Source organism: Leucopleurus acutus, assembly GCF_964270905.1.
Source record: "Leucopleurus acutus genome assembly, chromosome: 19".
NCBI classification, from domain to species: Eukaryota; Metazoa; Chordata; class Mammalia; order Artiodactyla; family Delphinidae; genus Leucopleurus; species Leucopleurus acutus.
The window spans coordinates 58,298,546-58,324,943 of record NC_139161.1 but is presented as its reverse complement, the minus strand read 5'-3'; the positions used below and the strand labels follow the sequence as shown (position 1 = coordinate 58,324,943).

General features: G+C 40.5%; 1 protein-coding gene across 13 annotated transcripts in view; it reads right to left on the bottom strand.

Annotated features, from left to right (window-relative positions):
- NCOR1 (nuclear receptor corepressor 1) overlaps positions 1 to 26,398 on the bottom strand; it is a gene marked incomplete at its 3' end in the record, with an annotated part of 143,233 nt that overhangs the window by 116,253 nt on the left and 582 nt on the right. For 11 of the 13 annotated variants that reach the window (XM_082861449.1, XM_082861450.1, XM_082861456.1 and 8 more), the window contains exons 1-2: positions 26,078 to 26,263; positions 5,076 to 5,253 (exon numbers count right to left, since the gene is read on the bottom strand). In XM_082861449.1, the coding sequence (XP_082717575.1) occupies positions 5,076 to 5,183 (108 nt within the window). In that variant the 5' untranslated portion in view covers positions 5,184 to 5,253; positions 26,078 to 26,263. Of the gene's footprint in view, positions 1 to 5,075; positions 5,254 to 5,480; positions 5,648 to 26,077; positions 26,264 to 26,398 lie in introns of those variants that run through there. The other 2 variants (XM_082861455.1, XM_082861454.1) reach the window with 2 other exon arrangements.

The following is a 26,398-nucleotide window of genomic DNA, read 5'->3' as shown; positions in this document are numbered from 1 at the left end:
TGCAAGCAAAGACAGGACTGAGGAATTCTCTCATAACACAGTACAGCACAAAGATACAGAAATTACAGAAGTTAGAAATGGCAGCTACAGTAAAAGGTTCCAACATTCAATATCCACAGGTGAGAGGTAATATTCTGTGAATAATAGAATAGCATTTCTCAGAAGTTAAAAAAGACATAGACCTCAGATTTAAAACGGCCTAAGAGAAAAGTTGAACAGATTTAAAAGATTAATCCACACTGGACGTATCAAAATCTTAGAAAACAAAAGATGAAGAGAAAACTCTACTACTAATCATAATAAAAAATTGGTTTCCTACAAAGTAAGAAGGATCATAATAAAAGCAGACTTCTCATCAGCAACACTGAACAGAACGAAACACAAATACATATTCCAAGTTCAGAGGAAAACAAATTTGAACCTACAAATTCAGTAACCAAATCATCGTTCAAGTTTTAGGACTACAGACTTTTCAGAATTCCGGAACTCAGAAAATTCACCAGTGACAGTGTCTCTGAAAGAATTCCTAAAGGATGCACCCAGCAAGACAAATGAAGAGTAAGGAGCGAAATAAAAGAAACAATAGTACACTTCTGCTTCCAGCTATGAGCAAGTAACACTGTCCAAACTACATTCCCACAGTAAACAGCAAAAAAAAAACTGGACAAAATGTAGGAATTCCTTTCAGACATTGGACAATAGGCTGCACAGGACTTGACCTCTGAGAAAAGTGACACAAATGGGGGAGTCCTAGCATAATCCAGGCTTTCTGCCTGGAGGTGATTTCCAAACTGCATCCAAACAGTGCCCCAGAATCTTATTCATTGAAGAAGCAACCATACTAGTTTGGGAAAGCAGATAGAATTTCTGGAGACTTCCAGAGAGGAGGGAGTTACACAGAGAAATATTTCCTGAAATATGAATTTGTGTTCCCTTAAGTGTTTGGCTGAATTCCAATCTGTAATGCATAGGGAGAGAGCATAGCCCAGTCTTTAAAGGCTGAACTAAGAACAACTTCTGAAGAAAGAACTGTTAGAAGGAATGATAAAACAAACAATTCCCAGAGCTCACACAAGGCCAGACCTCATTCAAATTTCCTCCAGCCAGAGATAAGAAATCTCACTGGATACACGAGATATTCAGTAGATAGCCCAGAAGTGGCAAGTTCAGAATTGGAGGATAAATTAGACCTAGAATAAAGACTATTCTAAACTTGACTTAAGAGTGTTTAAAAATAAAGCTCAAAAGTAACTTCACTGCCTACCAAAAGGAATCCAACCTTCTTTAAAGGAACACAGCAAAATCCAGCAATGTTCATATTCTAATCAAAAATTAAAAATCCAATGCCTGCAATGATAATTTCACAGGATGAAATTAACAGTAGGTTGGAAACTGCAGAAGAAAAGATCAGTGAACATGAAAACCATAGCAAAATAAAGCAAATGGGTACAAAAACGGCGGCGGGGGGGGGGGGGGGGCGGGGGGGAGACCAGAGGTCCAGTAACCTGTAGGATAAAATAATATAGGAGTAACTGGTGTCTCAGAAGGAAACTAGAGTAGAGGAGACAGAAAATATACCTGAAGAAACAATGGCTGAATACTGCCCAAATTTTATGAAAATGACGAATACACAGAGGCAGGAAGCTCAGTGAATGCTAAAGTCAGTAACATATACATTTAAAAAGCACAACAAAGGCACATCAAAATCAATTGCTGAAAAACACTGATAAAGAGAGAAATCTTAAAAGTAACCAGAGGGGGAAAAAGATATATTTAAATAAACAAAGATAAGGATGAGCAAAGACTTCTGGTCAGAAACCAAACTCGTCAGAGTTCAACGAATTACATCTCTTAAAATGCTGAAAGAAAATAACTGTCAACCTAGAATTCTATATCCACTGAAAGCATTCTTCAAAACTCAAGTTGAAGTAAACTTTTTCAGGTAAATAAAAGCTGTGCAAGTTCACTGCCAAAACACCTGCACTAAGAGAAATAAACGATGCTCTTCAGGCAGGAAGAAAATGTAGCAAAAGGAAACCTGAATATATACAAAGAAGTGAAAGGAATCAGAAATCACATATATGTGGGCAATTATATAATAGAAGGGAGAAAATAATATGGACAGAAATCAGTAAAATACAAAAAAAAAGCAAAAAATGGATGAAACTAAAGCTAGTTCTTCAAGGAAAAGAATCTATTAAACTGATAAACCTCTAACTAGACTAATAAAGAAAAAAAGGGAAAAAAACCCACTTATTAACACAGGAATGACATCACAACAGATCTAAAAGACACTGAAACAATAAGGAAATAGTATGATAAATCACAGCAATAAATTTAGTATCTTGAACAACAAAATACCTAAACTGACTCAAGAAAAAGTAAAGAATCTGAATTATAACTGTTAAAGAAATTGAGTTACTAATTTACCAGTTAAATTCTTCCCACAAAGAAAATTCTAGGCCCAAATGGCTTAGATTCTATCAAATATCTAAGGAAGAAAACAATACCAATCCTACAATGACTCTTTAAGAAAATACAGGGGGAGGAAACACTTCCCAAGCTAATAACCTTCCTAATGGTGAAAGGCTGAATGCTTTCCTCTTAAGATCAGAAACCAGGCAAGGATGTTCCCTCTCACCTCTTCTATTCAACACTGTACTAGGTATTTTAGCCAGTGCAATAAGGAAGAAAGAGAAGAGACATCTAGTTTGGAAAGGGAGAAGCAAAAGCTGTCTTTATTCTCAGGTTACAGGATCACCTACACAGAAAATCCTATGAAATCCATAAAAAAGCAAGTAGAAGTAGCAAATAAGTTTGCAGGATAGAAGATAAATATACATAGCAGCAATAAACTGAAAACTGAAATTCAAAAATAAGTACCAGTAACAATCACGTTAAAAATATTACATATTTAAGAATAAATGTGACAACAGATGTACATGACCTGTACACTGAAAACTACCAAACATTACTATGAAAAATTAATGCAGACCTGCATAAATGGAGAGATATACCATGTTCATGGACAGGAACATTCAAAGTTGTCAATTCTCTCCCAAATTAATCTCTAGATTCAATACAGTCTAAATCAAAATCCCAGCAAGCTTTTTTGTAGACACTGACAAGTTGATTCTAAAATGCGAAGGCGCTAGAATATCCCAAACAACAATTCAGGAAAGAATCACACTACTTAGCTTCAGGGTATTATAAAGCTCTAATAATCAAGACAGTGTGCAGTGCTTTATTAAAAGATTAAATGTTTGTTTACACAGAAAAATCACATTTGTGAGATAAAGAAAGACAAAACATATCAGTGTAGAGAGAACAGAAATATATCCACATATATATGATCAACTGATTTTCAATGAAAATGCCAAAGCAATTCAGTGAGGAAAGGATAATCTTTTCAACAAACGATTTCTAGAACTGAATACCCACATGCAAAACAATGGCTTCAACCCTTACTTCACACCATAAACAAAATGTAATTCAAAATAGATCACAAACTTAAATGTAACAACCCAAAGTTTTAAAGCCTCTAAGAAGAAAACATAGAAGAAAATCTTAGTGACCTTGAGTTTGGCAAAAAAATTCTCAAATATGACACAAAAAGCAAGAAATATTAAAGACAAAAATAAAATGGACTTGATAAGATTAAAAACGTATCTCCCAAGAATACCATAAGAAAAGAAGGCAAAGCTTCTTTCTGTAATCTAATACAGCTAATACATAGATACGTATCTCCTAAACAATTTTATTTGTAATAACCAAAAACTGGAATAAGTGACTAGATAAACAAATTATGGTATATCCATACCCAGCAATAAAAAGAAATTAATTACCAAGATGTGCGAGAACATGGATAAACCTCAAAAGTATTATGGGACAGAAAAGAAGCCATTGACAAAAGAGTTCATGTGAAACTCAAGACAAAGGTAATCTGTTATGACAGAAAGCAGACCACAGTTTCCTGGGAGTTGAGGTTTGTGGGAAGTGGGGGAGGAGGCCTGACCTGGACAGGGCACAAGGGAACTTTCTAGACATTTTTTTCTTTCTTCATTTTGGTGGTGGTTTTACATAATCTTGTCAAAATGTACACATATAATACAATTTTATTATAAAGTAAATCCCAAAGTCGATTAAAAAAAAAGAAAGCAGCAGCAACAATAACCTAGGAAATCAGTAATCAGATGAATAGCACTGGGGCAGGAAGGACACACAACCAAAACTCAGCACCTAACCATGTAAGAATCCTCAATCTAGCAGTAGAAAGTGACTTCTTCAACCAAAAAAGGACATCTACAAAAAAATGCGACTAATATTATACTTAATAGTGAAAGACTGAATGTTTCCCTAAACAGAAACAAGGTAAGGATGTCCCTTCTCACTTTGTAATCATGACCATGCTTTAAAGGAGTCCTCGGTAGTACCCAGTAGTACTCAACTATATTTGCTGGTAAGTGTGCTTTCTTGTTCTCCAAAATGACCATTTCATCCCTTCCCTTCTCTTTTCTTCAAACCTCTTACACCCCCGTCCCTGGCACACTCTAAGCTGATAATTTCACCTATTTTATTTTTCACAAGGTAAAACAATCATGCAAACTCATCTTCCTACCATCAAATCTCTCAAGGCAGAGGTTCTTTAATATATCACAAATAATACCAGTAGCTACACAGAGTAAACACACATACAGAAAACCTTAGCACAGGACCTGGCCCTCACTCAAGAGAGGCCAAGTCATCCGGCCACCAGAACTTGGCGCATAAACAGAGGTCTTAACTTAGAAACTCTAGGCAATTGATTCTTCTCTATCCATCAACAACTCCTACAATCAGAAGCAGAGACATGTTCACCTCCTGAAATCTGGCATAAAGTCACAATAAGAAGATAAATATAATTAATCCCTAACCTTTGGTCCCCCACCTTTGAGAATGGTTCTTGCCATTAAAAAATATATATAACAATTATATATATATAATTGTATTTGGTTTCTGACCAACAAATGTATTAAATGGGAAAATAAAGAAAAACACAAAATACGTATGCAACTTGCATAATAGCTGTTCCTTACCTGCTGGTGACGGGTGCTGGGAAAGGTGTACTGAACAGAGTGGGGAGGATAACGACTTTGCTCTGTGCTGAATGCTCCTTGGTTGGGAGGATAACCTGAACTTGACATTATCAGTAAAGAAGTCCTCACCAGGTTGTGAGATCAAGTGCAACAAACAATCATGCTTCTAGGAAATCACCTAAACAGGATGGGGAAAGAAAAGAATTGATAAGTACTAAAGCACCAGGTGTGCTTCCAATAACACAACTATAGCTACATAAACAAAACCACTATTATCAGTAAAAGCTTTCTCTCTTACTTACTTAATATAATAGAAGTTACTGGGGCTTTAAAAACATCAATGGGTCTTTTCCTCTATACTTAAAAAAGTTTCTTTAACATATCACAAATAATACCAGTACCTACACAAAGTGAACACACATAAAATCTTAGCTCAGGAGCCAGCACATAGCAACTGCTCAGTAAACATCCTTCTTTCAGTAAATATCTGAAATGCAAATATTGCATATTACAAAAACAAAAATCTATGGCTGTAAATTTGGGGGTTGTGAAAAAGTCAACTGTTAAAAGGATTCAAGAGTATTTATAAGGTAAGCATTTGTGCAGAGGAAATATTGTCTTTATTAAATAATTCTGCCCCAAAATGACAGCCTAAGAAGGCATTAGGGATAGAAAAGCTTTCAAAGAAGAACAAAGTGAGCCTATCACTTCAAGAAAAACAACTGCCAAATTTTTTTTGAAAATGAGGATTTTGGAAAAACTTCCATCTGTCACCATGAGCCTGATGGCTTCCCCACATTTAAAGACTTTTCTGGCAAGATTGGTGGTGGTATTAACAAGTGTGATATTACATAATGAAATTTGAAGATCTGCATAACTCAATGAATCAGTATTTTCCAAATGACCAATACAGAATTACAAAATAAGGCGTAAATGAAATATTTATTTAAAGTACAAAACATTTTACCACAGTTAAATAAATAGGCGCAAGACAAACCAATAAATGTTTAATGTGACAGAATATGAAAGGTTTACTAATATGGTTTCAGATTCTACACAGTAACTAACCTTTAAAAATTTACCATTTGTCTGGTTTGGGTGTGATATCAAAGAATATCCACAATTATGTTAAAAGGCTATTAAAATACCCCCCCCCTTTTCTAAATACATGTCTACCTGAGGTTAGCTTTTCTTCATAAACGTCCATCAAAACAACATACTGGGGCTTCCCCTGGTGGCACAGTGGTTAAGAATCCGCCTGCCAATACAGGGGACACAAGTTCGAACCCTGGCCCGGGAAGATCCCACATGCCGTGGAGCAACTAAGCCCACGAACCACAACTACTAAGCCTGCGCTCTAGAGCCCGAGAGCCACAACTACTGAGCCGCGAGCCACAACTACTGAGCGCGCGCACCTAAAGCCCGTGCTCCTCAACAATAGAAGCCACCGCAATGAGAAGCCCACACACCGCACTGAAGAGTGGCCCCTGCTCGCCGCAACTACAGAAAGCCGCGCACAGCAACGAAGAACCAAAGCAGCCAAAAATAAATAAATAAAATAAATTTATATATATATAAAAAAACGTATTGCAAGATTGAAGCAGAAATGAGAAACAAGCTACCTTCTTTTCAGATACAGAAGAGGTCTGCCAAAATGTAAAACAATACCACTCTTCTCATCAAATTTTTTGTTATATTTTGGAAAATACTTATTAAAATGTTATTTACGTTAAGATTTGGGTTTATATTATTTTTAAATAAATATCTTTTAAATTTCCCCATCTTAGTATCTAATATGGTAAATATCAACACATATAACCCACATAAGCAAAAGCTCTTTGGAGTCCCAAATAATTTTTAAGAGTATAAAAGGAGTCTTGAGGCCAGAAAGTTTGATGACCACTGGCCTAGAGAATCAGGCCATCTTCAGATTGACTAGCATGAGTGCCCTACAGAGGCAGGTCACACCAGGTCTCCGCACTCCTTCTACCCTGCACTCCTAGAAACTCTGGCCCTGTTAAGGTGTGGCTTTGACATGATGTTTATGTCAAGTGAACTACTCTACTGGACCCGGGTTGTACCAATCAGATCCCCCTCCAGGAATCTGAATTGAGAACATTAGCTATTGCGAACTGGCAGAGTAGGAGTCAAGGTGAGCCAGAGCATGTGCCAGAGAAGTTACAGGGGAGCAGAGGACGCCAGTCCAGACACAGACCAGAACAGGAGCAGAGAGAAGTGGAGCCCAGAGACCTCAAAGGCCCTCCAAGACACACTGGGAACTGCCTAGGCTCACACTCCTTGAATCAGCCCCCAGAGAAGGTGCTGTATTTCTTTCTTTCTCCTTGGATACCTGTTAAACGGCCTACATAGTCTCACAGTAAGTTCTCTTTGCTTAATACAGGTGGAGTAGGTTTTTACGTCTTAGAATCATGAGATCTCAAGTTAAGTCCCAAAATAACTATACAAACCTTGAACAATCCAAATGTCACGTCCATCAACGGAGGAACAGATAAAATCAGGTATATTCATACAAGGGAATATTATTCTGCCACAAAAAAGAACAAAGCACTGATACACGCTACAGCTTAGACAAACTCTGAAACATATGCTAAGTAAAAGAAGCCAATCATAGTGACTGATGATTCCTTTCATATGAAAGTCCAGGACAGCCAAATCCATAGCGACAGAAAGTAGATTAGTGGGTGCTTAGGGATGGTGGGGTGGGGTGGAGGAATAGTAGGTGATGGCTAAAGTGTATGCGGTTTCTTTTGTTGTTCACTGTCGTAAAATACACATAACATAAAATTCACCATTTTAGCCATTTTTAAGTGTACATTTCTGTAGCATTATGTACATTTACATGGTTGTGCAACTATCATGCCGTCCATCTTCAGAGCATTTTCATCTTCCCCACAAGAACCTCTACACCCAGTAAACACTAACTCTCCATCCCCTCCCCCAGCCTCTGGAACCACCATTCTACTTTCTGCCTCTATGGACTTGACTGCTCTAAGGACCTCATATAAGTGGAATCATATGAGTCGCCAGGCCTTTTGTGACTGGTTTATTTCACTTAGCAGAAATCTTCAAGGTTTATCCATGTGTCAGCATGTATCAAAATTCCCTTCCTTTTTAAGGCTGAATAATATTCCATTGTATTGGGGTTTCTTTTTGAGGTGATGAAAATGTCCTAAAATTGACTGTAGTGGTATCTGCACATATCTCTAATATATTAAAAACCACTGACTTGTACAATGTAAATGGATGAATTTTAAAGTACATAAATTATACCTCAATAAAGCTTTTTTAAAAAAATTACCTAGCCAAAATCAAACAAGCAAAAAAACTATACAATGCAACCACAAGATTTAAAAACAACTGTGCTGGGGCTTCCCTGGTGGCGCAGTGGTTAAGAATCCGCCTGCCAATGCAGGAGACATGGGTTCGAGCCCTGGTCCGGGAAGATCCCACATGCCGCGGAGCAACTAAGCCCGTGCACCGCAACTACTGAGCCTGTGCTCTAGAGCCTGCGAGCCACAACTACTGAAGCCCGTGTGCCACAACTACTGAAGCCCACGCGCCACAACTACTGAAGCCCACGTGCCACAACTACTGAAGCCCACGTGCCTAGAGCCTGTGCTCTGCAACAAGAGAATCCACCACAATGAGAAGCCTGTGCCCCGCAACAAAGAGTAGCCCCCACTCACTGCAACTAGAGAAAGCCCGCGTGCAGCAGCAAAGACCCAATGCAGACAAAAGTTAAATGAATAAATAAATTTATTAAAAAATAAATAAAAACAACTGTGCTGCAGTCCAAGTTGACATATTCCATAGTTCACGAATTCTAATACCCACATGTTCATACCTTAAAAACTCTGAAGTCAATATCCATCCCACAATCACTAGCATTTTATGGTTTCATGAGTAGTACTTTTCCTTTAATCTTAGAGGTAAATAACAGTATCTTATAAGCAAAGACATCTTTTTGCTGAAATACAGTATTAGAGAGTTACTGCATCCAGTCGTAGGTTTCTGTCCTAAATCTCTCTCCAGAAAGCTTTTTGTCCCTTTAATTTGTTCCTTGACGCTTAGGATAAGAAAATTAAGGACACTGATATTCCCAAAGTGATTTCCAATCTGGGGTCCTTCAAAAGACCAGGTAACGTTTGCAGGACTTTCAAGAAACCTAACAGAAACACATATACAAACAAGGGACAGAGGACACCCTCCTAAGCACAACCCCCAAAAGCACAAACAACAAGATTGTTATCTTTGACAGAGAAAAAATTTTTCTGTAAAACAAAGACACCCTAAAATGGCAAACCGCAAACCAGAAAAAGCACAACAGCAAAATTCTGATATACATATGTATCTTACAAATCAATAAGAAAAAATGATCGCAACAGAAATATAAGACATGACAGAAATATGAGATTAACAAAGGAAATAAAATTAATGAAGTCAACTTCAATAATGACAGGAAAGTAAAACAAAGAAACTGGCAAAACATTAAAAAATAATGCTTAGTGTCTGGTGAGGGTTTAGAGAAAAAGGTACTGTTGCACACATTACTGGTGTGTATGTAAAATGGGTACAAATTGCTTTCTAAAGAAGAATGGCAATTTATACAGCATCAGCCTTGAAAATATGCATATCCTCTACCACGGCAAATCCACTTCTAGGAATTCATTTGGTTATTCAATACAGATATATCCAAAAATGAATGCCTGAGGATGTTTCTCAAGGAAATGTCCTACATATCCAATACACAAGCTTAGAAAATTGTTTTTTTAAGAAATTTAGCTAATGAAAAATTTTACTTAGAACATGCCACAAAAAAAAGTTATTATAAATGAGAACATTTTGTTTTATATAAGTATGATTTGTATATACCACTACTTCTCTATTTTTCATGTGTCTATCACATCTTCACAAGACTTCAAGGCCAAAGGCAGAAATATCATGTACGTATTCAGTTAACATCTACTGAACAGTATATACTGTGTGTCAACAGCTCTAAATGCTGGCATAGAATGAGACCACAATTGGCAACTTATCTTGAGGTGACATAGACAATAAGTGACCACAAAATACTATGATAAAGTGCTATAAATAAAACAGGATGGGAGAAGGGAAAGGGAGACACGTCTGGCAGGTAGAAAGCCAATCTCAGCTAGGATGACCGTATGCCCCAATTTCCTGAAACAGACCCAATTTACAACTACTATCCCAGTGCAGTTATTAACTATGCTCCATTTCCTTCTCAAAACGGTCCCAGTTTGGGTAATAAATTATATTCTAAGATGACTTTTGAGCCAAAGCCTTGAAAAGACAAGAGCATTCCATGGAGAGAAACTAGAGAAGCCCTAAGGCAAAGCAAGGATGCTGAGGGGGAGTGAGGGAGAGGGTGACTGAGGCCAGGCCTGAGACTGGGTGGGGGAGACTGCATGGGGTTCTGCTGGTGTGTGACCTTATGTTACAAATATTTTCTTTCAGCATTCATAACTTGTTTTGTCTTTCTGAAGACCTTCTCTACCCCAAAATTTTCAAATATTCTTCTACTTTCCCCTCTTACAATTCTTAAAGTTTAATACATTTAGCTCCTTAATCATCTAAATTTTTTTTCTAAAGAATGGTAAGGTAGGGGTCTAGATGTATTTTCTTTACTACTTGATAGTTAATTATCCAAACAAAACTCTTACTAAACATGTCTGCCTTTCCACACCGATCTGAAATGCGAATCATTCTTATTACAACCCAGCAATTTCAGGATATACCCTAGAGAAACTCGCATGTACATACAAAAGGATATTTATTGCAGCAGTGCAATAGGCAAATTTGAAGACAGCTTAAATTCCATATTCATATGATGAAATACTATACAGCAGTTACAATGAATAAACTACAGCTATGTTTCAATATATATAAACCTCAAAAAAAGTAAAGCTTGGAGAAAACAACTTGTAGAATGATACGTATGTTCGAAATACAGAAAACAATACTATATATTATTATTGACACACGGCTTAAGTTTTCTTTTTTCTTTTTCATCATCTTAAGGGATTTGGGAAGAGCAAAATTCAGTGAGCCAACTTGATCCAAATTCCTACCCAGCTAGGCTTAGAAAATAAAATTTTCTAGAGAACTGCCATTCAATCTAACCTTAAAAGAAAACTTAAGAGAAAACAACTTTTTAAATGTTACCATCCTTACTACTACTCACTGCACTGTTCCTGCTGTCCCAGCAGCAGCCAGGGAAGGGGTGAGAAGAGGGCCAACGCCTCCCGGACTGCTTCCTGCCTGCTCCCCCACAAGGCCCAACTAACAGCGCTTTCACAGACCAGGAATCTGAAGCACAGAGAAATTCAATCATTTCTCTATGTCACAAAGTTGTCAGTGGCAAAAATGGGAGAAGCTAGTGTTCTCTGTGATGCTGTGCAGCTTTCTCAGCAGGTAGTGAGCTACTCTGAGGGGCTGAGATGTGCGGTGAGACCACCCATCAAAACCACCAAGGGGCTTCCCTGGTGGGGCAGTGGTTAAGAATCCGCCTGCCAAGGCAGAGGACACGGGTTCGAGCCCTGGTCCAGGAAGATCCCACATGTCGCGGAGCAACTAAGCCCGTGTGCCACAACTACTGAGCCTGCACTCCAGAGCCCAAGAGCCACAACTACTGAGCCCACATGCCACAACTACTGAAGCCCGCACGCCTAGACCTGTGCTCCACAACGAGAAGCCACCACTCGCCGCCAACTAGAGAAAGCCTGCGCAAAGCAACAGAGACCCAACACAGCCAAAAATAAATAAATAATATAAATTTTAAAAATAAATAAATGAATAAAAATAAACCATTCCTTCCTACTAATTAAAACAAAACAAACAAAAAAACCACCTGGGCAGCACTCCCTTCCTACACACCTGCACCTGCTAGTGGAAGGGGAAAAGTCAACGTGTGTGTGCGGGGGAGGCTTTGTTTGTTTTTGTTTCTGGAAATAGATATTATACGTAAGGTTTAAGAGTTTCTCAAAGTACCACAGAATACAGAGGGAAAAATCTCCTTCTCACCCTGTCCCCAGCTTCTACTCAGTTCTCCTCCCAAAAGGCAACCAAAGTTACTAGTTTCTGGAGTATCCTTTAGAAACAGCCTACACACACACACACACACACACACACACACACACACACACACACACACACTTTGCCCCCTACATAAATGGGAGCAGAGTAGATAATATACTATTCTATATCTTGCTTTTATTACTTAACATCTTAATAGATCTTGACAATCGTTTTCATGACTTCATAAAGAGCTTCTTCATTCTTTCTATTGCTGTAATGTATTTCACTGTATGAATGTTCACAAATATTTTATACATTGTCCAAGTAATTCTGATCTGCACCCCTAAGAAATGCTTAGGTGATCTGTCTCTGAGCTCTCCTCCCAATTCAGACATCCTAAGTAAATAAAGCTATAAATGGAATGGAGAGGCAAAAGAAAAGATCTTAGCTCAAGGTCATCCAAACTTTTTTCCATCAGTGGCCTACATGATGAGAGATCTATAGAGTACAGTGTTGTTTTCGGGTTGTTTTATTTTCATTTTCAGCAATGATAGTCCTGATTTCAACATGTACATTCAATGTCACTCAAATATAAGTCAAATGATTTGTCCGTGTTTCCCTTTTATCATAACCAATCCTTCATGATGTCCCAGTTTTCTCATGTGATTTTAGTGAAGTTTAATTTGAATTATCTTAAAAATAAATTAAAGTTAGTTACTATCAGCCCACCACAGGTGGTAACAAAACATCAGCAAAACTAGAGATTAGGGCTTCCCTGGTGGCGCAGTGGTTGAGAGTCCGCCTGCTGATGCAGAGGACGCGGGTTTGTGCCCCGGTCCGGGAAGATCCCACATGCCGCGGAGCGGCTGGGCCCGTGAGCCATGGCCGCTGAGCCTGCGCGTCCGGAGCCTGTGCTCCGCAACGGGAGAGGCCACAGCAGTGAGAGGCCCGCGTACCGCAAAAAAAAAAACAAAAAAAACTTACCCACAAGACACAACCCAACAGTTCAGACCTTTGTTTAACCAGCTCCCTTTCTTTCCTCAAACATCTTACATGCAAGCCAAATGTATAAAATACACAAAGAAGAAATACTCTGATTCAGGGAGATCGCGGAACCTAAATCTGTCTTTTCAGCCCCCTCCCCATTCCCGTCCTGCCTCGGACCCTCACTCCAGTCCTGGCTCACCAAGACACCTCCAGAGAACACTTGACAGTTTGAAAACAACTGAAGTAAAAGAATCGGTTTAAAGTGGAGGCTGAAGGGGAAGGGAAAACCTTAAATGGCAGTTTCCAATTTTAAGCTCAGTTCATAGCTCCAAAACTCATTAACTCAGTTACATGCTTGACTCATGGACTATAAAAATTCTGTGAAATGTTTAAGAAACCTGGTCAAGGTTTTATGTGCAACAACCTCATATCATAAACATATATAATTGTATTCTAGGACGAAAATAATATACTAAAACCAGATGTCATTGTTGTAAGTGACGAGCACACATTTTATCTGAATTTTGGAGATAAACTCAGAACTAGCCTCCAACGTTTTGCAAACAGGTAATAAAATACAGTAAAATGAAGTCAGTCTATTTAAATTTCTCTTTTAATCTTCCCATATTAACATAATAAAGACACACATACTCACACACAAATTTACTCAACAGGAAACTTATCTTGCAAAACAATATTTCAAATGCAATCCTAAAAAAAAAAACACCAATAAAACAAAAAAAACAAATCCTTTCTCCCCAGGAACTCCTGGCTTTTGGCCTACAATCTCTGCATAATCAAAATGTACTTGGATAGGTTTTCAAGGTGGCCTAAGCTGTCTTGGAAAAAGAGCTAAAAATATACTTCGCTGTGGAAGGACTACAGACGCCTCTTTAGATGACCAAGAATGACTCCACCAAGGGTCACAACAGAGGTGAAATCCACATTTCACCAAAGCAGGAAAAGGACACAATTCAATTTTCTTTTAAATGACCAAATAATACTTTTCGATACAAAAGTATGGCATACGAGAATGGCCTCTATGACACTGCAGGTGCCAAACACTGGATACTAAACTGAGGCAAATCGGGTCTCATTAATTCTCACAAAGCAGTTCAGCTCTAGTCCAACTCCAAAAGCCCAGGAGACAGGGAGAGGCTAAGGACCACCCCCTGGGATATCCCAACCACCTAAGAGTCTCTGGGTTGGCGAAGGTTTGGAGAAAGCCCATCTGAGCCTATCTCGGGGTCCAGCCTCCAGGAGAGGATACAGAGGCTAGAACCATCCAAGTGAATTCTGTAATTTGTATGAGATCAGAGTGGTGCTAAACTGGAACAGAATTTCTCCTGTAAAATAATCTAAAGCATTCTTCCCTTTGCGGGGCGGGGAGGAGTTACTTTGGGGGAATGTCATTAACAAGGTGTTTTATTTGTGGCCTCTTTTGACATAATGACATCTCACTTAGAAGACAGATAAAGGGGAGCTAAAGAAAAACACATTTTAGACTACCCTACCCCCGATAAAGTATGACAGTGAAAGGAACACATATGGGCATAATCATTTCATTAATCTAAGAATACAGACATTCAATAAATAATTCTTGAGTGAAAACAACACTACGCTATCCCTACCTAAGGTGAGAAAGGAGAAGTTTCCAAAGACAGCAGCAGCAGGCAGACGGCAGCAGGCAGATGACTGAGAACCCTGTGGCACAGCGGCACTGTACTAACCTAATTCTCTAAATTGAGCAATATTCACTCCAGCTATAAGAATGAATATATTTCAAAGTGAAAATGGACAACTATTGGGACTCCCCTGGCGGTCCAGTGGTTGGGACTTTGCCTTCCAGTGCGGGGGGTTGCGGGTCTGATCCCTGGTCGGGGAGCTGGGATCCCACATGCCTCGCAGCCAAAAAACCAAAGCATGAAACAGAGGCAATACTGAAACAAATTCAATAAAGACTTAAAAAAAAAAAAAAAAAAGGACAACTATTTACCAACCCTCTCCACCATCAACACAAAGAACAGGGTATTGAGATCAGAAAAATTTTAACTTTGGGCTTCCCTGGTGGCGCAGTGGTGAGAGTCCGCCTGCTGATGCAGGGGACACGGGTTCGTGCCCCGGTCTGGGAAGATCCCACATGCCGCGGAGCGGCTGGGCCCGTGAGCCATGGCCACTGAGCCTGTGCGTCCAGAGCCTGTGCTCTGCAACGCGAGAGGCCACAGCAGGGAGAGGCCCGCGTACTGCAAAAAAAAAAAAAAAAAAAAAAAGAAAAATTTAAATTTGGATGCTTGGTATTAATAGACATGACAATACCTAAGGAGAATAACAAAAAGTCACCATTTATTGAGCCTTTGCTACATCCCCAGCAGTGTACTAAGAGCATGGTGTGCACAAGCTCACCTAAAACACTAGTTCCACTATTACCCCTAAGTAAGGCACTGGAGAGGCTAAGTAACTTCTACAAGGTAATTTTTTTTAGCTCAGAGCTATCTTAAAGATCATGTTTTGCTGCCTCCCCTTTGACCTGCTAAGAGAGACTGCTAAAGATTAGGAAGCAAAAAAAACAAGGCTAATGAACATACTCTACTTCTAAGGTATATACCAAAATAAAGTAGAAAAAAAGCAACTGACTTAAAAGGTACTGAATTCTATACAATAATAATAATAATAAACAAAACCATCAGAGACCTCTGAGGGCAGGGACCATCTCTTCTTTGCACACACGGCCTCCCCAGCACCTAAGCGTTCTTAGCTCTCAACACACCCATTCCAACAGCAAGTCCTAGCCTTCCTTCCATGCCCCGCCCCCAAGCCTCCTGCTTCTCCATCTTGACTACCCCCATCCTCATCTCTTGCTGCAAGAAACTCCTAATTGGACTTCCCACTTCAATACTTTCTCCACTCAAAAAGCCAAATGTTTTTTAAACCATAAATCAGAACACATCACTCTTCTGCTCAAGACTCCTCCGGAGCTGCCACGCACTTCAAACAGAATCTGAACTCCTCACTGTGGCCCAGGGGCTCCCACCCGCCCCCACAACTGCTCAGGAGGCCACAAGGAGCTTCCTTCCAGCTCCCTCACCCAGGGCCAGGTCCTTCCTTGACTCAGGCCTTTGTCCTTTACTCTCTGCCTGGAATGCTCTTCCTGGCTCACCCTTGGGGCCAAGGACTCCTCAAAATTAGGTCTCAGTTCAAATGCCATCTTCTCATAAGGGCCTTTCCCAGCCACCCTCCAGTTACCCTTTTTGTTCTTCTATAGATCAATCATAATCTGAAATGCACTCGTTTGTTTTACTTAAACTGGCTTCCCCCACTAGAATATAAACTCCCTGTTTGATTCCCTACTATATTTGTTGGAGAAAAGAAACAAGAAATGTGCAGAACTTATTTGAAGGAAAGTTTGAAAATCTACTGAAGAACATAAAAGTCTGTTTGAAAAAAAGGATAGGAAGTACACAAAGGTGTCAATTTTCCTAAAATTAACCTATGAATTCAATATTGCCAATCACTATTCAGTATTCCCCATAAAAATCTCAGCAAGATTTCTTTTTGAACCTCACAGAATGATTCTAAAGTTCATCCAGAAGAATACATACACCAGAATTGCCAAAGTCTGAAAAAAAAAAAAAGAGTAATGAACAGATGACTAACCCTACTAGTATCAAAATTATACAACAACAGTAATTTAAAGAATATGATAACATATATCAAGAAAACATAACAGATTAGAAACTGTTCCAAACATATTTAGTAAACTGATAAAAGGTGCAAATCTGGTAACTGGGGCAAAGGCTGGATTATTCACCAAATGGTGCTGAAACAACTGGTTATTTCAGGGGAAAAAACATACACACCTCTATCCCCCCAAAATATATGTCTACCTCATGTCCTATACTAGAAATGAATTCCAGATGGACCCCAAAAATTAGAAGTTTAAAAAAAGGAAAAGAAAGGAAGGCAAAGCAAAAAAAAAATAATAAAATTAAAAATTAAAATCTAAAGACTTCTTTGTTTTAAAAATACAATCAAGGGACTTCCCTGGGGGCACAGTGGTTAAGAATCCGCCTGCCAATGCAAGGGACACGGCTTCGAGCCCTGGTCCAGGAAGATCCCACATGTGGCAGAGCAACTAAGCCCATGCACCACAACTACTGAGCCTGCACTCTTGAGCCTGTGAGCCACAACTACTGAACCCGCGTGCCACAACTACTGAAGCCCATGCGCCTAGAGCCCATGCTCCGCAACAAGAGAAGCCACCGCAATGAAAAACCAGCACAACGCAACGAAGAGTAGCCCCCAATCTCAGAAGCTAGAGAAAGCCTGCACACAGCAACAAAGACCCAACGCAGCCAAAAAAAAAAAAAAAAAAATACAGTCAAGGTATACAATCAAGTTTCTCACTCATGTGCCTCTCAGTTCTCCATCCTACAGCAAGCAACAAGGAATACCAGTTTCTTAAGTTTTGTTTCAGAAATATTCTGATATAAAAGCGAATATGTACACATTATTTTTCCTCTTTAAAACAAGCAGTAGCATACTATACTTAATATTCCTCACTTTGCTTTTTCAGTTTAATAGATGGATGAATATTTTAAACTTTAGACTAAGGAAGGTCTAAGCAGAGCATGTAACTCAGAAGCCATATATAGACCAATAATGAAAACAGCTAACATTTAGAATTTTTACTTACCGTGTGCCAGCCACTATGCTAAATGTTATTTACATTATCTCTATTTCCATTCTACAAATAAGGAAATTAAGGCTTAGAGAGGTTAAGTAATCTGCCCAAGGTCACATAGCCAGCACAGTCCCAGTTGGATATATCTGACTACATAATACTACAAAAGAACAGCTGGGGGGTAGGGGGATGTGCACATATGTAAAAAGTGAATACCCTAATACGTAAACAGCTCTTCAAATCAATCTGAAAAACACCAATCCCATCAAAAAAATAACCAAAGAACAAAAGTAGATAATTTCTGAAAGAAATACAACTCCCTTCATTAAAAAATGTTCAGCGTCAGTAGTGATTGATAAAGGCCAGTCAGAATCACTTTTTTTTTTCCACTTTTTTTTTAAATTAATTTATTTTTTGGCCGTATTGGGTCTTCGTTGCTGTGCGTGGGCTTTCTCTAGTTGCGGCGATCGGGGGCTACTCTTCGTTGCAGTACATGGTCTTCTCACTGCGGTGACTTCTCTTGTTGTGCAGCATGGGCTCTAGGCGCTCGGGCTTCAGTAGTTGAGGCTCATGGGCTCCAGAGCACAGGCTCAGTAGTTGTGGCGCACGGGCTTAGCTGCTCCCTGGCATGTGGGATCTTCCTGGTCCAGGGATCAAACCCGTGTCCCCTGCACTGGCAGGCAGATTCTTAACCACTGTGCCACCAGGGAAGTCCCTTTTTCCACTTCTTAAATTGGCAAAATGCTTTAATGTGCAATATCCAGTACTGGCCAGGGTCTGGGGCATACCCATACACTGTGACAATATCCATCCAGATCTACACTATTCATATATCTGCAACACTACTTCAGAAATCTATGCTACAGAGCTGCTTGCATAAATATACAAAATAAATACACACACACACACACACACACACACACACACACAAATAATTCACTACAGCTTTGTTTTTCTGACAAAACAGTACTGGCTGGAAACTAATTAAACAAATTATAGTGTTTTCTTTTTATAAGTGGAATACTATGTAACTGTTAATGATACAAGTAGCTCTAAAAATACCAACATGGAACAGCAGTATACACAAGAACAGCATATCATGGTCCCATAATACAGAAAATTACATACACACAGAAAAAAAAAAAACCTGAACGAATACACAACACTTAGCAAGTTACATCTAGGAAGTGGTGCTTCAATTTCTTTATATACTTCCATATTGTACTTCCGTAAAATAATGTATTACTTATAATAAATAAAAGACAAGTAAAGATTTCAAACTAACATACCCCCTTCACTCATCAAAATGGTTTTGTGTAAATAGGGAGTAACTTCCTCCACCCTCCCCTCCTGCTCAGTTGATGCCCTCCCCCTTCGCTCCTCCCATTCTCTCACACTCACACACAAACACACACACAGTTAATGGACTACACACTCCCTACTTCTGGTATATTTACACTGTGTATATTTTAGGCTGTAACTCCTAGAAAGCACAAGTTTTGATTTCATTCCAAATACTTAAAAGTTATCATTATTCAAAACTGAATTAAAAGAACTTAATCAAAAGTAATACAAAGTTAAATGTCTTTGAACAGGAGTTCAAAGGCATGATGATTACTACTTAAAACATTTCAAAATTATACAAATCCCTGTGCTATTGCCAAGGGAAATGAACTGCCGAAACCAGATTACTCTGATGCTAAACTGTGTATGACAACAAAAATGTCAAGAAAAGAGCCTATCAGTTAAATAAAGTATGGGGGAGGGGGGAGGCAATCTGTAACCATAAAGGTTATGGCCCTCCTAACAACTTAGTCAAATTTTCCTAAAAAAATGTAACCTCAATTTATTCTGGTTTAATTTCAGTTTATGTGTAACGAAGAAAAAAAAAACAGAAAAACACTCCAAACTTGATTCCTCAAGCAGAAACTGCCGGCGGGGGGCGGGGATCAAAATAATTTGGTAATCTTAACTTTTCTCTTCCTTTGTTCTTGACTAATCTACTCAAAAATTTAATTTTTGATATAAAACTAATCAAGTACTATGCTTTCAAAGGGATCCCTCCAAAGGGATTTTATAATAATCCTATAAACTATTCCTAATTCACATTTTTTCCCTAGCACTGAACTCCAAAGTTCCCTGCATATATAAATTAACACATTTTTGTTCTAATATTACCTGAAATACAAATAATCTGAGATGAACTGATTCTGTGCTTACTTTCTCTTTCTCCCAAAAATCCCAGTGAACTGAGAGAAATACTTTTTTAAAGAAATGCTTTAATAATTCACTGATAACAAGGTTTCCCTGGTGGCGCAGTGGTTGAGAGTCCGCCTGCCGATGCAGGGGACACGGGTTCGTGCCCCGGTCCGGGAAGATCCCACATGCCGCGGAGCGGCTGGGCCTGCGAGCCATGGCCGCTGAGCCTGTGCGTCTGGAGCCTGTGCTCCTCAACGGGAGAGGCCACAACAGTGAGAGGCCCTTGTACTGCAAAAAACAAAACAAATCAAAAACAAACAAACAAACGAAAATAATAATTCACTGATAACAGACATTTTATCTCACTGACACTGGTGAATTTCTACCTGTTTTTTTATTTCCAAAAACTACTCACCATCAAGTTCCCACATGTGTATCCGTCGGCTTCCACAGCTGCACCAAGCAGCTGGGCTGCTTTTTATGCATTCAACAAATTTCTACTACACCATTCCTGGGGACAGAGTGTTATTCTGGGAGTGGGGGCAGGGGAAGGATCAAAAATTAACTGAGACACAGACATGCCCACAATGGGCTTATGGTCTAGTGGGGACTAAACGGGCATGCACATAAATAACTATGACGTTATAGCAGAGGCGTAAGTGAGGCATTAAGAATTTCCAGACCATAAAACACTTTTCTTCAGAGAAGAGGGAGGAGGAGGGAGACTGACTTCCTGGATGAAGTGATATGTGCTCAAAACCCCTCAAAAAATAGGCAGTATGTAGGTGCGGTAGAGTTTAGAAAAGTAAGGTAGGGAAATAGCATTCCAGAAAAGAGCACAGTATGGGAAAAAAACAACCCTTCTTAATGCAACACAAAAGAGGCATATTATTTAATAGCCCAAGTGGAATAAAAAAACATGCTATGGGACTTCCCTGGTGGCACAGTGGTAAAGAATCAGCCTGCCAATGCAGGGGACGTGGTTTCGAGCCCTGGTCCAGGAAGATCCCACGTGCCGCAGAGCAGCTAAGCCCGTGCGCCACAACTACTGAGCCCACAAGCCTAGAGCCCGTGCTCCGCAACAAGAGAAGCCACCGCAATGAGAAGCCCGCGCACCGCAATAAAGAGTAGCCCCCGCGCGCGGCAACTAGAGAAAGCCCATGCGCAGCAACGAAGACCCAACGCAGCCAAATGTAAATAAAAAAATAAATAAAATTTATTAAAAGAACACACATGCCATGCTTCAGTATTCATGTGAGGACATTAGTTTAAAAAGAATACTACACCTTTTCCTTTAAAACAAATTTTATGGCATGAGTACCTATCGAAAATTGACATTCTATATGAGCTTTTCAACACGGCATTAAAAAGATAGTTCATGTTTACGCTATTTATCTAAGCTTTCATATAACAATTGAAGTTTCTCACACTTTAAAAAAAAAAGTCCAGAAGTTTGAGAGTAAGTGAAGCAAGCAATAACTAATATATAAAATAATTTAACCTATCTATTTGTATCTCAGAGGTACCTAACCATTGGCATAATAAAATTTCCATCACTGTAACACTTAAATTCCATGAAACATCAGTAGGTCCAGATAACCTTAAAGACATTTCTGTTTAAGAAGACAGAAGGTACTGTCATTTCATTTTTAATCATCATAGCAGATTAAAAATGAAACATATACAAAAAAAAATGAAACATAATTCCCGGTGATCATGTTACTAATGCAGATCAATACCAAGTTTTTTCAAGCTACATTTTCACTGCAGAAATGTAGAGTTAGGGGGAGTACCTAAATTCAATATCTAAGCTGAGTGACTGAGCACTCATTTCCCACCCACCCCAATTTTTGTTTTAAGTAGTAGTCAATCATCACATTGACTCATCCCATGGATGATATGGTGTCCCAGAAGGAGCTACCCTGGAAGGCAGAAGACTGGATTCTGCTACTGGCCAACAGTAACAATTTAGGCCAGACCCCTTCAATTCAGTGACCCTCAGTTTATTCACCAGTAAAACAAGTAAGACTAGATAATCTACATGACTCTACATTCTGTAACTCTATAAATTATGAGCATTTTATTTTAACCAATTTAGATTTGTCTTTGAGATTATTAAATAAAAGTAACAGCAGCACACATGGAAGAATCAAACTGAAGAGCTCCCCAGGAACATTCTTATGTCTTTGTATGGTCTCATTTTCACATGCAAAGAGGAGCGCCCCCCCCCAAAAAAATATGTATCTGAAAACAATCCAAGTAATATTTTTACCACACAAGCTTACAAGCTTCTGGGGTAGAAAAAAATGGTAGAACAGTAAAAATGTTCATGGAAAACCACCACCACAATAATACCAAAATAAAAAACAGATGCTCTACATACAGTTATTGCTACATGACAGAAGCTTTCATAGCTTTTCAATACTCCTAAGGAGTCCTGATAGAAAACCAATGTTTTCTTTTTTTTTTTTTAGGGGTATCTAACACAAGATTTGATACTCTTTATTAAATTGCTATTTATTAAGATAGAATTCTCAAACTTTTTTGAGCAGCAATACTGGCATGGCTTCAAACCAGGTGCACTGAGAAACTCAAAGAAATGTGAGACCTTTGCTCTTCAGAGATCCTCACAATTTAGTTGGGGTAAAATAGGCCATAAATACCAGGGAAATTAAACAGCCATAAAATAAAAATACTAAATCAATAAGACAATTAAAGGGACAGGGCAGCATGACAGGAGACGCCAAGTCACCCCGAGCTGGACTGATCAGGAGAAGAAGCTGGGCTTAAAGTCAGAGGAGGCTGGAATGGGCAGCTCTAGACCTGACTGTCAAGGAGTATGAGGCTGTGGGGATGCATGGCTCCTAGGAGGAAACATAATGATAATATTCTATCTAAATGTACTTTTGCAACATTAAACCTGAAAAGGACAAAGTATCAATCTACAGACTGAGTTCTTTGTGCATGTAACTGATCTGGTCAACTTTATACTTTTATAGAATTTAGTAACATGCTGTAAACATAAGGCAAGCCACACTGGTTGAACAAGTGAATGAACTACACACCAACAGATAAGTCCAGACATAATAAACCCTGACAACCTTTGTACCATACTCCAGTAAATCCAGTCTCTGAAGTAAATGAACACAAGGAAGTAACTAAGTATTTGAGATCTCTACCATTCTCAGGCATCAGTTAAGAATTTGAAATTGCAATTAAGACAGGTCACCAAATACAGTTAAAACTGAACAACAAAACAAACACAAAAAACCTGAGAAACAAATAGCCTGACATTTACCTACATCAATCCCTGGCATATTGAAAGGCCTCTGCTTTTCTCCTGCAGATAACAATGGCAAGACAATCTCCCACTTCACAAAATTTACAAAAAAAAAAAAAAAAAAAAGCTTAAAAATAACTTGATTAATACAAATATGCTTGGCCTTGGGACAAATTTTACTCAAATTCAAAGAAAGTTAATTTTGAGCATTCTGTGTTTTAAAAAATTATGTGGGCAGGGCAAATTCTTAAATTTTACACATGATTAAATCCAACAAGACACCCAGTTAAAAATATTCCTGGGCTTCCCTGGTGGCATGGTCGTTAAAAATCTGCCTGCCAATGCAGGCGACACGGGTTCGAGCCCTCATCCAGGAAGATCCCACATGCCGCGGAGCAACTAAGCCCGTGCGCCACAACTGCTGAGCCTGCGCTCTAGAGCCCGCAAGCCACAGCTACTGAGCCTGTGAGCCACAACTACTGAAGCCCGTGCGCCTAGAGCCCGTGCTCCACAACAAGAGAAGCGAACACCATGAGAAGCCCGCTCACCGCAACGAAGAGTAGCCCCCGCGGCCTTCCCTCGCCGGCGGCGCAGTGGTTGAGCGTCCGCCTGCCGACGCAGGGGACACGGGTTCGTGCCCCGGTCAAGGAAGATCCCACATGGCCGCGGAACGGCTGGGCCCGTGAGCCATGGCCGCTGAGCCTGCGCGTACCGCAACGAAAAAAAAAGAAAAAATAGTAGCCCTGGCTCGCCGTAACTAGAGAAAGCCCGGCGCGCAGCAGCAAAGACCCAATCAATGCAGCCAAAAATAAATAAATAAATAAATTTATTTTTTAAAAAATTTATTCCTCATAGATCATGGAGAAAATCACACCTATATAAATATGTCACAGCAGGTTAGCAGATGTATTTGGTAAGCTGTAATGTGAACACATTTCCCTAATTAGAATACAATGTTTATTCGTTCAATAAACATTTGCAGTGTCAATATCCTAGGCAGTGCCTTCAAGATAAAGTCAGAGAAGGGCCCATCCTGCTCCTCAATAGGAGATAAAACAGGTACGTACCTAAATACAAGGTAGAAAGTGTAAATGCCATGAGAGGAGATGTGTAGTTAAAGCATTTCAGGAGAGAAGAGGGAGCTGTTACTCTGGCACAGAAATATAACCTTTACGATCTCTGTAAAGCAATTTCATAACAGCTCTTTTAGGCTCACAACAGCAACTTAGGAGAGATGTTTTCCTGCTATCATAGATGAGGAAACAAGCAGAAAAAGACTGATCATGTTCCAAAACGACACAGTTAAAGGAGGAATCAGGACTCTTTGTATTGTATTTTCTCTGGGGTAGGAGTCCAACATATGGCAAGCCTTTTGTAAAAGGAAAGAGTATTTTGGTACTGCAAGCAATCACATCTTTATGTATGTATGTGCATATTATTTATATACATGTGTGTGTTAACCTTGATTTCCATTAACAGGTGTGCTTAAAGCAAGGCAAAGCAACTGTGTACTATAAATATTAAAATAAATAAATAAACCTCCACTGGATTTTAACAGAATGAGAAAATAAAGACAATGTTCCTTTCTGCAACAACTTGCTTATTTCTTCTGTAATCTTCACCCATGTCTAAATAATATTCTAAAATTGGTCTGCTCCTGAGATCGGGCAAGTTAGTTCTGCCAATAAATATCTTTACGAAAGGATACATCAAAACATTTTCAAAAACTATTAAAAATTAAATAATGCCATCAACTCTTCAGTTATCCAAGAGAGAGTCACATGTGACCTATCAGCAGCAGTTATTGATCACGACATGTTGAACGAATGAATGAATATTTGTAGGCATTTTAAAATCCCAGGCCTGTTGCTCTTTACGCAACGTTCCGCCTCGAGTCACCGCCTCACCAAGGTGCACGCAAGGAATGTAAATTTCAGTACAATTAGGATATACTTAGGGAAGCAAATCTGATGCAGGTGAAAACACTAATCCCACAGATTAGAATCACCCACACCTCTGCTCTCCAAGGGAAACTCTGAGAAGCGGCACTGTAGCATGCAACATCGGTAAAAGAAAACTGACACCCTCTGAGCAAACACTTTTCACAAATATCACCTATTCCCACCCACACCTTTAATACACGACTATACCTAATCCGGCTAATTCGAAGAATTCAGTCTCCTCGCCACTAAGACTGACTTCTCAGTTACAGTTTCTCGAATCCCTCCTCCCCCCAAAAGAGAATTCACATTAAACAGCAACGATAAAAGGCAGAAGGTACCGGGTTCCGATCTCCACCGTCTCCCCCGCCCTCCCTTCGCCATTACACCCCAAGTGGTTTGGTCGCAAAGGTGAACTAGTTTGCTCTTCAGGCACTTGTCCACCGCTGTCACCCGCCCTGACCCCTTGCACACTCCCGGGCAGCCACCAACTCCGCCCCGGAGGGAGAGCAGGCCGCCACCTGCGCCGGCCCCACCCGCGGCCCCGGCCCGCGCCCGCCTCGGGCCCCGCAGCCCGCTCCCCGCAGGACACCCTGGGCGCCCCGGCCCGGCCGCAACCCATTCTTCCTCCAAACTCCATAAGCCTCCCCCGCTCGCCCGGCCCCGCTCCCCGCCGCGCCCGGCTCGCCCCGGCCGCCGAGGGCAAGAGGCCGGCGGCTGGGCGGGTCCCGAGCCGCCGGGCCCGCGACGCCCCTCGCCGGCCTTTCAAGCCTCCCCCGCGGCTGGTGCCCCGGAGCCCTCGGCGGCCCCGGGCTAGCGGGGGCCCGGAGGCCGGACTGCGGGCGCCGGGCCTACTCACCGGGAGCGGACGAAGCGCGGCGGCCGACGCGGCCCCGGGCCTGAGGGGCAGGACGCGGCCTCGCGCGCGGCCCTGCCCGGGCCCTGGTCGGCGCGGCGAGCCGGGCGCTCACTCCAGCCGCCGCCGCCGCCGCCGCTGCTGCTTCGCCACCTCGGCCGCCATTTTGATTCAACCCCTCTCCTCCGCCCCCCCACCCCCCGGCCCGGCGACCGCGGCTGAGGCTGCTGCGGCTCCTCCTCCTTCCGGAGGCTGGGAGGCCGACTCCCTCCGCTGGCCGAGCTTCCCGGGCCCCTGGCGTACCCCCTTGGCCCGGCGGCGGAC